Source organism: Schistocerca nitens, chromosome 4, assembly GCF_023898315.1.
Source record: "Schistocerca nitens isolate TAMUIC-IGC-003100 chromosome 4, iqSchNite1.1, whole genome shotgun sequence".
Taxonomy (NCBI): Eukaryota; Metazoa; Arthropoda; class Insecta; order Orthoptera; family Acrididae; genus Schistocerca; species Schistocerca nitens.
Genome location: NC_064617.1, coordinates 864143307 through 864157450, shown reverse-complemented (window position 1 = coordinate 864157450; position 14144 = coordinate 864143307). Strand labels below are relative to the sequence as shown.

The window sequence follows — 14144 nt, the reverse complement described above, 5'->3', positions numbered from 1 at the left end:
TTAGCAAGAGTAATAGAAGGCAGATTTCAGACTACCTAACAGATCAAAACGAAAATTTCTGTTCCGACACTGACAATGTTGAGTGTTTATGGAAAAAGTTCAAGGCAATCGTAAAATGCGTTTTAGACAGGTACGTGCCGAGTAAAACTGTGAGGGACGGGAAAAACCCACCGTGGTACAACAACAAAGTTAGGAAACTACTGCGAAAGCAAAGAGAGCTTCACTCCAAGTTTAAACGCAGCCAAAACCTCTCAGACAAACAGAAGCTAAGCGATGTCAAAGTTAGCGTAAGGAGGGCTATGCGAGAAGCGTTCAGTGAATTCGAAAGTAAAATTCTATGTACAGACTTGACAGAAAATCCTAGGAAGTTCTGGTCTTACGTTAAATCAGTAAGTGGCTCGAAACAGCATATCCAGACACTCCGGGATGATGATGGCATTGAAACAGAGGATGACACGCGTAAAGCTGAAATACTAAACACCTTTTTCCAAAGCTGTTTCACAGAGGAATACCGCACTGCAGTTCCTTCTCTAAATCCTCGCACAAACGAAAAAATGGCTGACATCGAAATAAGTGTCCAAGGAATAGAAAAGCAACTGGAATCACTCAACAGAGGAAAGTCCACTGGACCTGACGGGATACCAATTCGATTCTACACAGAGTACGCGAAAGAACTTGCCCCCCTTCTAACAGCCGTGTACCGCAAGTCTCTAGAGGAACGGAGGGATCCAAATGATTGGAAAAGAGCACAGGTAGTCCCAGTCTTCAAGAAGGGTCGTCGAGCAGATGCGCAAAACTATAGACCTATATCTCTGACGTCGATCTGTTGTAGAATTTTAGAACATGTTTTTTGCTCGAGTATCATGTCGTTTTTGGAAACCCAGAATCTACTATGTAGGAATCAACATGGATTCCGGAAACAGCGATCGTGTGAGACCCAACTCGCGTTATTTGTTCATAAGACCCAGAAAATATTAAATACAGGCTCCCAGGTAGATGCTATTTTTCTTGACTTCCGGAAGGCGTTCGATACAGTTCCGCACTGTCGCCTGATAAACAAAGTAAGAGCCTACGGAATATCAGACCAGCTGTGTGGCTGGATTGAAGAGTTTTTAGCAAACAGAACACAGCATGTTGTTATCAATGGAGAGACGTCTACAGACGTTAAGGTAACCTCTGGCGTGCCACAGGGGAGTGTTATGGGACCATTGCTTTTCACAATATATATAAATGACCTAGTAGATAGTGTCGGAAGTTCCATGCGGCTTTTCGCGGATGATGCTGTAGTATACAGAGAAGTTGCAGCATTAGAAAATTGTAGCGAAATGCAGGAAGATCTGCAGCGGATAGGCACTTGGTGCAGGGAGTGGCAACTGTCCCTTAACATAGACAAATGTAATGTATTGCGAATACATAAAAAGAAGGATCCTTTATTGTATGATTATATGATAGCGGAACAAACACTGGTAGCAGTTACTTCTGTAAAATATCTGGGAGTAAGCGTGCGGAACGATTTGAAGTGGAATGATCATATAAAATTAATTGTTGGTAAGGCGGGTACCAGGTTGAGATTCATTGGGAGAGTGCTTAGAAAATGTAGTCCAGCAACAAAGGAGGTGGCTTACAAAACACTCGTTCGACCTATACTTGAGTATTGCTCATCAGTGTGGGATCCGTACCAGATCGGGTTGACAGAGGAGATAGAGAAGATCCAAAGAAGAGCGGCGCGTTTCGTCACAGGGTTATTTGGTAACCGTGATATCGTTACGGAGATGTTTAGCAAACTCAAGTGGCAGACTCTGCAAGAGAGGCGCTCTGCATCGCGGTGTAGCTTGCTCGCCAGGTTTCGAGAGGGTGCGTTTCTGGATGAGGTATCGAGTATATTGCTTCCCCCTACTTATACCTCCCGAGGAGATCACGAATGTAAAATTAGAGAGATTAGAGCGCGCACGGAGGCTTTCAGACAGTCGTTCTTCCCGCGAACCATACGCGACTGCAACAGGAAAGGGAGGTAATGACAGTGGCACGTAAGGTGCCCTCCGCCACACACCGTTGGGTGGCTTGCGGAGTATGAATGTAGATGTAGATGTAAATGTACAACGACCTTGAACTGTTGCAGGGACGCAGCAACTGCAGCAAGTACCGCAACGAGCTCCAGCAACGACAAAGGTAACGATGCACGATACCTCGCACTAACATAACCACACCATGCATGCACTGTCGCAGATAGCAAGCCGCTACTGCCCTTACTACCCGTCGTACTGTCGCAGAGGTTTTTTTCCCTTGGCGCTTGCCTTGGCACTTTTTTCCTCTGCCATTACAACCGCTATCCTTCGATCGCCTTCGTCCACTTTCTATCTCCTGCTGGACCATGTTAATGAGTAATCTTACCCATACACATGGATAACATCACAGCCCGCATCCTGTGACTCCTGATTCAAAAACTAACATGTTATACGGAGGTGACAGGAGAACTTTTGGTTTGGTCACCACGTTGGTGTGCGCGTGGAGGGGCCCCATCCTTTATAAATCACGATATGTCTGTTGGTGCAGCCGACAAGGCGGTAAAAGCAAAATTAAAGGGCGTCAATGCCAACGTAGTCACAATAACATAATTCGTATTACTAATCTATTTATCTACTCCTCTCTCGTCTTTCCTTGTCTTATCATTTCCCTTCCCATCAAGCAAATGCGCGGCAAAGAGCTCCCAAAAATGAACTCTCCTCACATTCACCTGCTCATTGAGAAGGCACACGCAAGCTGATCTATGATGACGAAATATCTCCATATCCTCTAGCAAATCAAGATAATTCCCCTTTTCTGCTCTATGTAATAACCTCACATGCGTCTCAAATCGAGGAAGTTCATGTCTACTATTTATAATGTGGGCTGCAAAATTCGACCTATCAGCCGCATCCTTTCTGTCAATGGCGACATGTTCAGCAAATCTAGTTTCAATTTTTCGTCCAATCTGACCTACATAACATGCTTTACATCTTGGACAAAGTATTTTGTAAACCCCTGAATGATGTAAAATTTTTACTTTACCTACGCCATGATTTGAAATTTGTCCCAAATTGTTCTTAGTTGAAAAAGAAATAGCTGCAACTTTAAGACTAACTGCCCCATAATATGGTAAAGAAATATATTTCATTGCTTCATTTTTCCCTACAATTACTTCATTTGCTCCCATGTCTTTATATTTATTGGCAAATTTTTCATAAATTTGTTGAACAAACGGAAGTGGATAATCATTTGATTTAGCTACGGAAAAAATAATATCTAACATTGTTTTACGATCCTCTTCAGAAAGTGGGGTACAGAAAACACGATTAAATGCAAATCTGAAAAACGCCTTTTTATGCCGCTTAGGGTGGGCTGAATGATAGTTTATGATACAGTCAGTATATGTCTTTTTTCGAAATATGCCATAATGAAGCCTTCCGTCACTATTCCTTATGTATAGATCCAAAAAACTAATAACCCATTCCTTTCAAGTTCGTATGTGAACTTTATTTTAGCATGTAAAGCGTTAAGAGGATACAATTTCGTGAATGTCATTTTCATCGCCAATCACAAGCAATAATGTATCATCAATGTACCTAACGTAAAAGACAATTTTCTTTGCCAACTCAACATTCTCATGAAACCATCTGGTTTCAAGGTGATAGATGAACATGTTAGCTGAAAAACCAGAAATCGCGTTTCCCATACTGAGACCGTCTTTTTGCACATAAATTTCGTCATTGAACCGGAATAAATTGTATTTGAGCATAAGAGACAAAAGGTCTATTAACTCCTCAATTTCATTGTCTATCAAATTACTCATCATTAAATTACTTTTCATAATATCAATAGTCTCATCTATCGGGATATTAGTGTATAAATTCACAATATCCAGAGATAACAGCTTCATACTAGCTGTAGTGGGGATGTTTTTAACCTGCTCAATTAATTGTTTACTATTCTTCACGGAAAATTGTTTACGGAATTGAAAGTGTTTTTTTTTTTTTTTAATGTGTTTAAACATTTTCGTGCAATTTTACTGAAGGGACCCCCTATAATGTTCACGATTGGTCTCACAGGGCACCCTTCTTTGTGGACCTTAAGTTGGGCCCTTAAAGTAGGTGTCTGTGGGTTCATGTTTCGCAAAGTCAGCTTCTCAAACGGCGTAAAAATATCTTTATATCTTTTTAACCTATCATTAAGTTTTTTCTGTGCTTCACCAGTAAGATCTTTCTCAATTCTCACAATATTATTATTAGCAAAAAACTCTTTAGTTTTCATAATGTATTCATCTTTGCTACCTACAATTACAGTGTTCCCTTTATCGGCTTTAGTAACGATCACTTTATTTTTATGCAATTTACTATTTATACTCTTAATGGTTCTGTTTTCCGTAGACCACATTGTATTTACTTTGCTTACTTCCTTAGAAATAACTTTTTCAGTTGCAACAGCAACATGGCTTTCTTCAACTTTATTAACCTTTAAACTATTTAATGCAAACCGTGCATGGACTAATGTATCTTTTACTGCATCTTTATCTTGGGGACCACATGGAGCCCACCATTCATAAGCTCAACCATTGTCTGCTGCTGATCTTCATATGACGTCACTTACACCAATGGTAATATTCATGGGGTTTCGCATTCAATAACCTGACACCTAACACAGGCTGATGATGCTCTGCAATACCACATTAAGGACACATTGGAGGAACTGAACACAACAAGACACACATGTGTCCACTGTCAGTTGCACTATTCACTTCCAGCTGTCACCAACAGCTTCATCGCCTCTTCCTGACACAAGTTCAACATAACAATGATGAACTCTATGACTGCATCTCCATCTACACTGACTTCAACCATGACCCAAAATGGATCAATGTCCAGTATTTCTGCCTCCTCTCCCCCTCAAACCAATTGTGGACAGTCACTGCACAGGCCATGCACATTGAAGTTCACACTAGTTAATAAATTAGCCACTCATATCAACTGCACCATCCTCTCAACACATGTTATCACTCTGGTTGCATTAGAATGCCTTTGGTATGCATGGCCTCTACATGCTGACATCCTTACCACTGACATTCCACCCCCTCTTCAGTTGCACTATTGGTGTCCTGTGCGGACACATAAGACTTTTCACAAGTCAACCACAGATATACCGCCTGTTCAGAATTTGCACAATACTCACTGCGACTTGGAGAAATGCTGCAGTCGTATCTCATGAAAGCACCAGCCACAGCATGACTGGTCATGCACATCTGTGCCTCACCACCTACGAGAAACGTTCGAGCCATTCATGGTTCCTACCCCAGCCAAGACATGGTTAGTCAGAAGAGATTCATACCTGTGAGAAATGTCCAGCTGAGCCTCCCTTCCAGGCCAGCCAAGACATGGCTGGTCAGGTAAAGCTGCCACACACGATGCCCAATGCCAACTGCCAACAAATTGCCATGTCGCCTTCATGACTTCGGCGTCGCTCCTTCATATCATGCCTCATGCTCTGCAGTGCTGGTGGCTGTCAACCATAGCAACCACATCACAGACAAGCGAGAGTGACTTTGTGGTCTCACTCTGACTGCTTCAACTTGCTCTGTTCATGTATGGCTGTCTTGTATTCATTGTCTTCAATAAAGTTGTGTTACTCTACATACGGATCACGTATTCAATATTCTACACCCATCCATATCGCAAGTCTTCCTTTTGTGACCACTTCAAGATTAACACAATCATTGCAGAATCTGTGTAACATAGATGATGACTCAGACTGCAATGTAGAAATCGTATCTGCTGGCGAACAGTGCTTGAAATGTGCATTTATCCAACAAATTGATCAGTAACACACTCCCATCCTCTCAAATCTGTGTCAAAGATCTAGATATTCACATAAACAAGCCTGTGGTATTTCCTTTTTATTACATAGCGTCTCAATGTTTTTCAATACATTAAATGTCTATTACTAGTCTGATAACTGTAACAAAACCTTTGTGGCAGATACCTGTTACAAGTAAATTTTTGTCCTTTGACAGCTTTTGATTTACATTCATAGTGGTCAAAACTAGTCACCATTGCTGTTACCAATGAACAAATGTGCAGAAACAGGGCAATTACATGTAATATTAAAGATTTGGACTTGGCATACAATTCAAATGAACAGCATCATATCAAAGTAACTTAAGACTCGCAGTTCATGTTGGACCATGCAGCAGCAGCCAGTTCTCCCCAAATATTTCTATTGTTGACACAATAAGGAGACAGAGAACACTTTACCTGAGCTATTATGAGGAACTTGCTTCACATACTTATGGTACATAGTCTGATGGTGTAAGGGTGACTCAGGAGATTGGTATGATGCCTATAGCCAGGGTCAGTGTTGTGCCTGTTGTTGCGCATTGTTGCCTTGTCTGTAATGCCATCAAACATGTCTGGCATTTAGCAGTCTTCTCAATGGCTTTGAAAAGATAGTACAAGAGACAAGTATATATTACCACATCTACGAGGGACAGTTAATCACATTCTTACACTATTATAATTGAAACACCATAACTGAAACAATATAAAGGGGGCAGGCAGATTTGCAGACAGATTTGCATGACGTTTATTGCACGCTTATATATGCAAATAATTAGTACTGCAGAGCAACCACACAAAGTAGGTAATAGTAAAAAGCCATCTAAATTCTGCCTATAAGGAATAGTTATGCAGTGGGTTACTCATTCAGAAATAGCATTTGAATGTTGTTTGTTTGTGAATAGGAGAAAAGTCGACAGCTACATAACAGAACTTGACAGCTGAATGATCTTGGCCTTTCAAGACTGCAATTTAGGATTCTGCAATGTTGCTAATTGCATTTGTCGATGCCCCATGACTATAATTCAAATACAGTGTTGATTGCTTCAGGAGGGAGATACTCAGGACTATGCAGGAGCTCAATGGCTCCATTTGATTACTGCTTGAGAAGATAGACATATTTTTCACCAGCACTGCAGGATTGTGCAGCCATGTTATGTACTTCGAGCAAGGAAATGGGATTGTTTGCAGGAAGACAAGCATCAGCTCTGGCACTGTGACGATCTTTGTAGCACCAGGATCTGTGTGCTGCGTCGTTTTCCCTTGATGGTCTGCTGCATTGCTGCCCTTGGCATGACAGCAGAAAGAGGTGCTCTGAGGTGGTGCACCCTGCAACAACAGCGGACACTGCAGTGGCGCCACATCACTTATCAAAGGAGTTCCACTTCTGCAGTTAGCATTATGGTGGACATACATTCTCAGCTCCTGATATGATGGTGTGATGTCTTAGTAACGAACAATTTGGGATTAGAGCACAATCCAATTCCACCCATCTGCTTTGACCCACAATGTCATATTTCGAGCAAGGCTGGGTCCACACAATGGGTCGACATTGACACCAGCAGTGTTTGTCCAGTGTGTGGATGGATGAAAGAGCATTGGAACTAACACTGGCCTTAATGTTGGTATGACTCTGTTGTTGTCGGTACTCTGACCAAACATGAATGGACGTTGGGTAAATATCGATATGTTGAGGAAACATTGGCACCAATGTTGTTTGTTTTCTGTCTTTGCCATCTTGAAACCAAATTTGTTTGTTCATTCGTTTGCTTGTCTTTTTCGTCATATTTATTTCCAAGCCGAGTTTTTCAAACTGAATCAGGAACAGCAGAGCAATATTATTCACGCTCAATACCACAAATGCACCAGCCTAGATCAGTGTGGCAGACTTTTCTACCCTGGCTCTACTCGAATTCAACTGATTGTTGGCTCCAATGTGTGGGTGCTCTTCCATAAACATTGGCCAATGTTGGCGCCATTGTTGGCACCAATGTGTGGACAAAGGATAAGCAGTATAGCTTATACGAGTTACTAAGACAACTGCAAATAACGTTTAATAATAGCACGATCACATCCTTCAGGAAGGCGACCACTTGATAGACCATTATGACCAAGAAAACATAAAAAAGGCGAAATATGTCAGTCACACAGGAGACATACAACTGGAATTGAATTTCGCTTGGCCTACATAACAATACAATAATTCCTCCTACGCACACGAAACAATGACATAAATATGAGACGCACGAATTTCTCAGGACAGAAGAAAAAAATAAAAAGTACAACTGGAATCGCTTATTTCGCTTGACTCAAATGAAGACAGCAATATCAGGACCCCACAATAACCATGAAAAGCAATATTAAAATTTTCAGTAGGCCTTCATAACTCAAGACACAGACACTGATATCAAAATCAACCCCTGGAAATGAAAGCCACCAAAGACAAAGTTGAAAACCATCATTCCAAAGAGATTTCCCTTCCACAAACCAATTACAGTCTCATAATAAATGGAAAAGCTGATAATAACATACTTACGAACCACAGACAACTCCAAATTAAACAAGACTGGCCACGAAAGATACTACACACACACTTAGAGGGATTAGAGAACGGTCCGATTTCAACCATCTGCTTTCACATAGCCGGGTGTAGAGTCAAGGCAGCATGGAATGAACTACTCTTATCTGTCGTCCGAGCTAGGTTCGACTCAATGCCTAGATCCATAAAAATCGTTGTTATTGGCAGGTTTGTCAGCCCCGTGTTCTAAATTTCGCTGCCTGTTTACCGTTAACTCACCCTCAAACTGAGTCATGTATTCTTTACATTACATGAGATATAAAATTTCGTTGCAAGTAATAACTCTGTATGAGGTATTCTTCATACAAAATTTCGTTGCATGTAATAATACTGCATGAGCTATACATGATTCCATTTGAAGATGGGTTAACTGTACACAAGGGACGAAATTTAGAGCACAGGACTGACAACTGTGGCAACAAAAATGGCTCTAACAAGCTCTCGGGTCGAACTGAACTCGGACGACAGACTGTGACAGCTGGCAGGGCAGTTGGGACGTACCCAGTCTTCCCGGAGGTAAGGACGAACTCGCGGTAGTTGGTGGCGACGCGCTTGGCCGTCTTGGCGTCGGAAGATGAGAAGAATGCCAGCTGCATGATGGCGTCCTGGTTGTCCTTGAGCGCCGGTGCCAGCTCACGGTAGCGTGTCGCCTCGAAGGCGACGGCCATGTGCGGTGGCACCGGCGGCTTGTGGAAGCGCTCCATCTTGAGTGGGAACAGCCGCTCCAGTGCATCCATCTTGGTCCTCACCGTCGTCGGCGTCCACACTGCTGGCACCAACTCTGAGCGCGCGTACCGAGCTGCTGGGCTGTGGGTGTTCACAATGAGAACCTCCAGGGATGTGCAACGAGTGAAATACAAATACATGCAAATCGTAGAAACTTATTAACTTTATTAACAATAAACTATCACTCCGTTGATTAATGCTATACCAGCTAAATTTAATCACCAAAATTAGAAAGAAAGTAGCTACTTGAGTGGCACCACCAAAATTGCACGTGGAAACATACAGACTCCTGACGCCTCATTCGAGTGACGCCATTTTTATCCATGCCACTAAAAGATGAAGTCGCTTTAACTTACAAGAGGACTGTGCCCATTCATCATCACCAATTTCGTCCAAATTTATGGTACTGTATATACAGGGCTTCGGCAGAAATGAAAGTGACAAAAGTGGAAGTTCCAGATGGCCAAGCATTTAGAAAAAAATTTTCACACACATCAGGCACAGCATAAGCCATTTACATTAGTACAGTTTCCAGGCAGCAGGTGGCTCAGTGGATAGAGTACAGGACGATAATTTGAAGGTCATGGTTCGAGTTCCTATATGGAACCTTTTTTTATTTTCCATTTGTACTTTATTTACACTACAAATATACTAATCGAGTTCCTATATGGTACCTTTTTTATTTTCCATTTTTACTTTATTTATATCACAAATATACTAAGATAATGTTTAATATATTGTAGTCAAAGTGATGAAACCTTATGTGCTGGAGAACAAATTTCTTTCGTTAACTGGTTCATGGGGAAGACAAGCCAATCCACAATTATATGACATGATGAAGGAGGGTTGCCATTGTGCAGTAGTAAAGTGCTGTTTTTCCAAATGCAAACAGCTAGTGCAACCCTACAATGCCTGTTTTTGACGTCATCTAAAGAATTTGATCTAAAAACTTCAAAACTGCCCTTATCTCTACGACAGAAAAGAAATCACATCCAAATAAGACTGTATCAAAATACATTCTTGTATATCACAAGCTATCCTCACCAATATTTGGCGAAATGGTGACTTACTGCTAACTGTGTGATGAGAGTAAGCCATCAATGAATGTAAACCAAGTTCGTTTTTCTACTGAAACTTTAAAACAACCATGTAACTGTAGAGATGCGGTGTTTATAATGTGTGCAACAAGTTCCCCTCTTTTTAGATAGATGCTACCCCAGCAAATCAATATCATCAACTATAAAACCCCAGCAAATCTAAGTCATCAACTCTAAAATAATAAAACTATCTATTTCTATGTACGAAGTTCTCGTGTACACTTTATAATCCCTTCATCAATATTTATTTGTGGTCCCCAATTCTCCTTTGCCCTTTGTTTTCATGCCTTTTATCATAATATTAATAGATACAATATACTGAGCATTATTTCGGTTTATTTGCCATGTAAGTAACTTAAAAATTGAAAATAAAAAGCGTTTCCACATAGGGGCTGGCACATATCGCCAGTAGTAGGGCAATATGGGTATCGCCCCACATTGTGGGTTGGCTACTTCAGGGGAAAGTATACATTCAGTGGCAATTCTAGTGTTCTCTCTCAATTGACTGGTCCTTAACCTATAGTTCCGCTAAGAAGATTATGACCCCATGAGGATAATCCATCCTTTTGATTGACAAGTCCTTAACTTGTTGTTCAGTTAAGTGGCTTTCCATGTCAGCTCTACTCTCCCCTTCCTCCTCCCACTCCTCCTCCTTCCTTCCCAGAGGGAACTCCCCTTGGTGATACAAGCACACTTTTGATTGATTAATTAATTAACTGAATCAATTCATTAACAACTCCACCTCTAGGTAACCACCAGTCCTACCCCCTCCCCTCCTTCACCTGGAAAATGATGGGAAAAAGACTCAACTGATTGGTCATTTGCAGGATATAGATTGACACATATGGAATATTGTTTAACAATTCAGACAATGTGTGGAATATTGTTTATGCAAACTATTGATGGGATACAAGGCATTATCGGATTGATTGACTAATTAATGAAATTGGTACCTTTTGTGGGGTGCAGTTTTTCCCTGCTTCCTATTGGTGGATACTAGGATTGGAATATTTGGCAGGAGTCGATCCTGCAACCATCCAGTTTCCAAGCACTACTGGATTTGTTTTCTCTTGCCTTCTGTCAGTGGGTACTGACACAGTTAGTTCATTTGGTAGGAAGTCTATTACTTTGGATGTACTGTAGCTGAAAACTTCAAATTTCAGATCAGTTGCATGCTATGTCCTAAACAATTTGCGGGAGGGGCAGGACAGATGAATGCTCACAACACAACTACTTGAACAATAAATTGATAAACTTGGAATTAGGTTTCATGATTTTTAAAGCACTATAGAATTCCTAAACTGGTTCTCTCCACTATATTCAGAAGGAGGAGGAAGGGTCTACCACTTGATGGGATAGTACCAACAACAACAACAACAAATACCTCTGCAACACAGAATCCACTATGATGTAGTGAGAAGCACTAAACATGACAAACTTACACTATGATCCAAATCCTAGTAATAAGTTGTCATGGCGAGATGTCAGAGATCGCTATCAACTGAGAATTTGACGCCGGCCGCGGTGGTCTCGCGGTTCTAGGCGCGCAGTCCGGAACCGTGCGACTGCTACGGTCGCAGGTTCGAATCCTGCCTCAGGCATGGATGTGTGTGATGTCCTTAGGTTAGTTAGGTTTAAGTAGTTCTAAGTTCTAGGGGACTGATGACCACAGCAGTTGAGTCCCATAGTGCTCAGAGCCATTTTTTGTTAGAATTTGACGTCGTAATTGGGTTTTTAATGCACTATAGAATTCCTAAATTGGTTCTCTCCACTATATTTGGAAGGAGGAAGGCCTTGCTGCGTAATAGGATAGAGACAACGGTAAATACCACTGCAAGATGCAGTGCTCAGCGGTGTATTGAAAAGCACTAAACATGACACATTTAAATCACAATCTGGTCCATAAAAGTAGCTGTCATGGCTAGATGTCGGAGATCGCTGAAACACTCTCACGTCTCGCATGCTCATGGCCTGAGGTCCACACACAGTGCACCAATCCTGTCATATATCATCAGTGCCAACCCTCAAAGATTGGTGAAAACTACCACCGTGGCCACAGCCACAGTCATGGATGCATGTGTCTGTCAGAGTGCACCACCTCCGGCCATGCAGGGCATCAGGGATGACTGGAGGGGTAGGAATTGAGATGTCATCAATATTTCCAGCACAAACACCTTTCATTTTAAATCTCCTCAACACACATGTCCATTTCTATCTCCACTTACCCAGCACACTGGGACCACTTTGCTGGCCCCCACTACCACAGATAAGAGCAGACAAGCTGGTGCATTCATTATGCCTAACAGCCCATTGCAGGCTGAGCTAATCCGTTACTTCCAGTTGCCAAATCCTCATGATTGCTCTTGCAGCCAGCTGCAGTGTACTGCAAAAGAAGCAGCTGCAGCTTGGACGTATACAATAGTTCTAACCAATTTTGCCCCCAACATAGAGCCCACCAGAAAAAAAAGAAATTCGCTTTATTTATTCCAAGACAGCAATTTTGTTGACCATATACCTCAAATTTCGCACGTGAAATGTCGATTTTTTCCCTTTACACAAGTTATTTTCGAAGAAAATCTTGTAACAGTATGGCATAGGCTACATTGCCTCTAAGTATTTCCTCATCAGGTAGAAACAGATCTGTTCTCACCAGCTTAATATCTGTTACATCAAGTATCACAGGACTGAAATATTAAACAAATGTTTGGCTCATGACAGAGTGCTAATATCACAGGACGCCTCCTCACTTCAAACTCCCTTAAAGTAGGTAAATGCCTCACCACACACCAAGTCTCTTAAGGTAACAGCACAGAGAAGTTGTTAATATAAGTCTTATACTATGTATCACATTATAAATTTGGTAATACATCTAATTTTATTACGATGGTCGTCTATCCCTGTGTAACTGACACACTGGTATTTCCTTAAAAGATATCACTGCAACAAATAAAAAAACACCTCATTACCGCTCCAAGTCAAGAATCATATCCATGATACCCTACCTATTGCTTTCACCCACAAGGTGGCACGTCATTGATCTCAGATTGATAGATAATTAAATTGATAATGAGAGTCACTTTCCATGGCGAGTAATTTTTTTTCCAGTAGAATTACACTCACCACGTATTTCAAATGGCAATCCCTGGAGGTAAAACAATGTTCTTTTTGAGGGATGCTATTGAGAACAGACATTTGAAGCTGACTGCAGTAGGATTCCACTGCAAGCAACAGGTATTTCACGTAAGGACAGCGCTATCAAAAACACGATCACAACAGCTATGTTACCATGTTGTTGTTGTGGTTTTTCAGTCCTGAAACTGGTTTGATGCAGCTCTCCATGCTAATCTATCCTGTGCAAGCTCCTTCATCCTACTGCAACCTACATCCTTCTGAATCTGCTTAGTGTATTCATCTCTTGGTCTCCCTCTACGATTTTTACCCTCCACGCTGCCCTCCAATGCTAAATTTGTGATCCCTTGATGCCTCATGACATGTCCTACCAACCGATCCCTTCTTCTAGTCGAGTTGTGCCACAAACTTCTCTTCTCCCAACCCTATTCAATATCTCCTCATTAGTTACGTGATCTACCCACCTAATCTTCAACATTCTTCTGTAGCACCACATTTCGAAAGCTTCTATTCTCTTCTTGCCCAAACTATTTATTGTCCATGTTTCACTTCCATACATGGCTACACTCCATACAAATACTTTCAGAAACGACATCCTGACACTTAAATCTATACTCGATGTTAACAAATTTCTCTTCTTCAGAAAAGCTTTCCTTGCCATTGCCAGTCTACATTTTATATCCTCTCTACTTCGACCATCATCAGTTATTTTGCTCCCCAAATAGCAAACCTCCTTTACTACTTTAAATCTCT

The 14144-nt window shown here is 41.4% G+C and overlaps 1 protein-coding gene across 1 annotated transcript in view; it reads right to left on the bottom strand.

Annotated features, from left to right (window-relative positions):
- LOC126252622 (uncharacterized) overlaps window positions 1-14144 on the bottom strand; it is a 79117-nt gene that overhangs the window by 49440 nt on the left and 15533 nt on the right. Inside the window, exon 2 of the mRNA XM_049953523.1 lies at window positions 8941-9269. Coding sequence (XP_049809480.1) covers window positions 8941-9269 — 329 coding nt within the window. The remainder of the gene's footprint in view (window positions 1-8940; window positions 9270-14144) is intronic.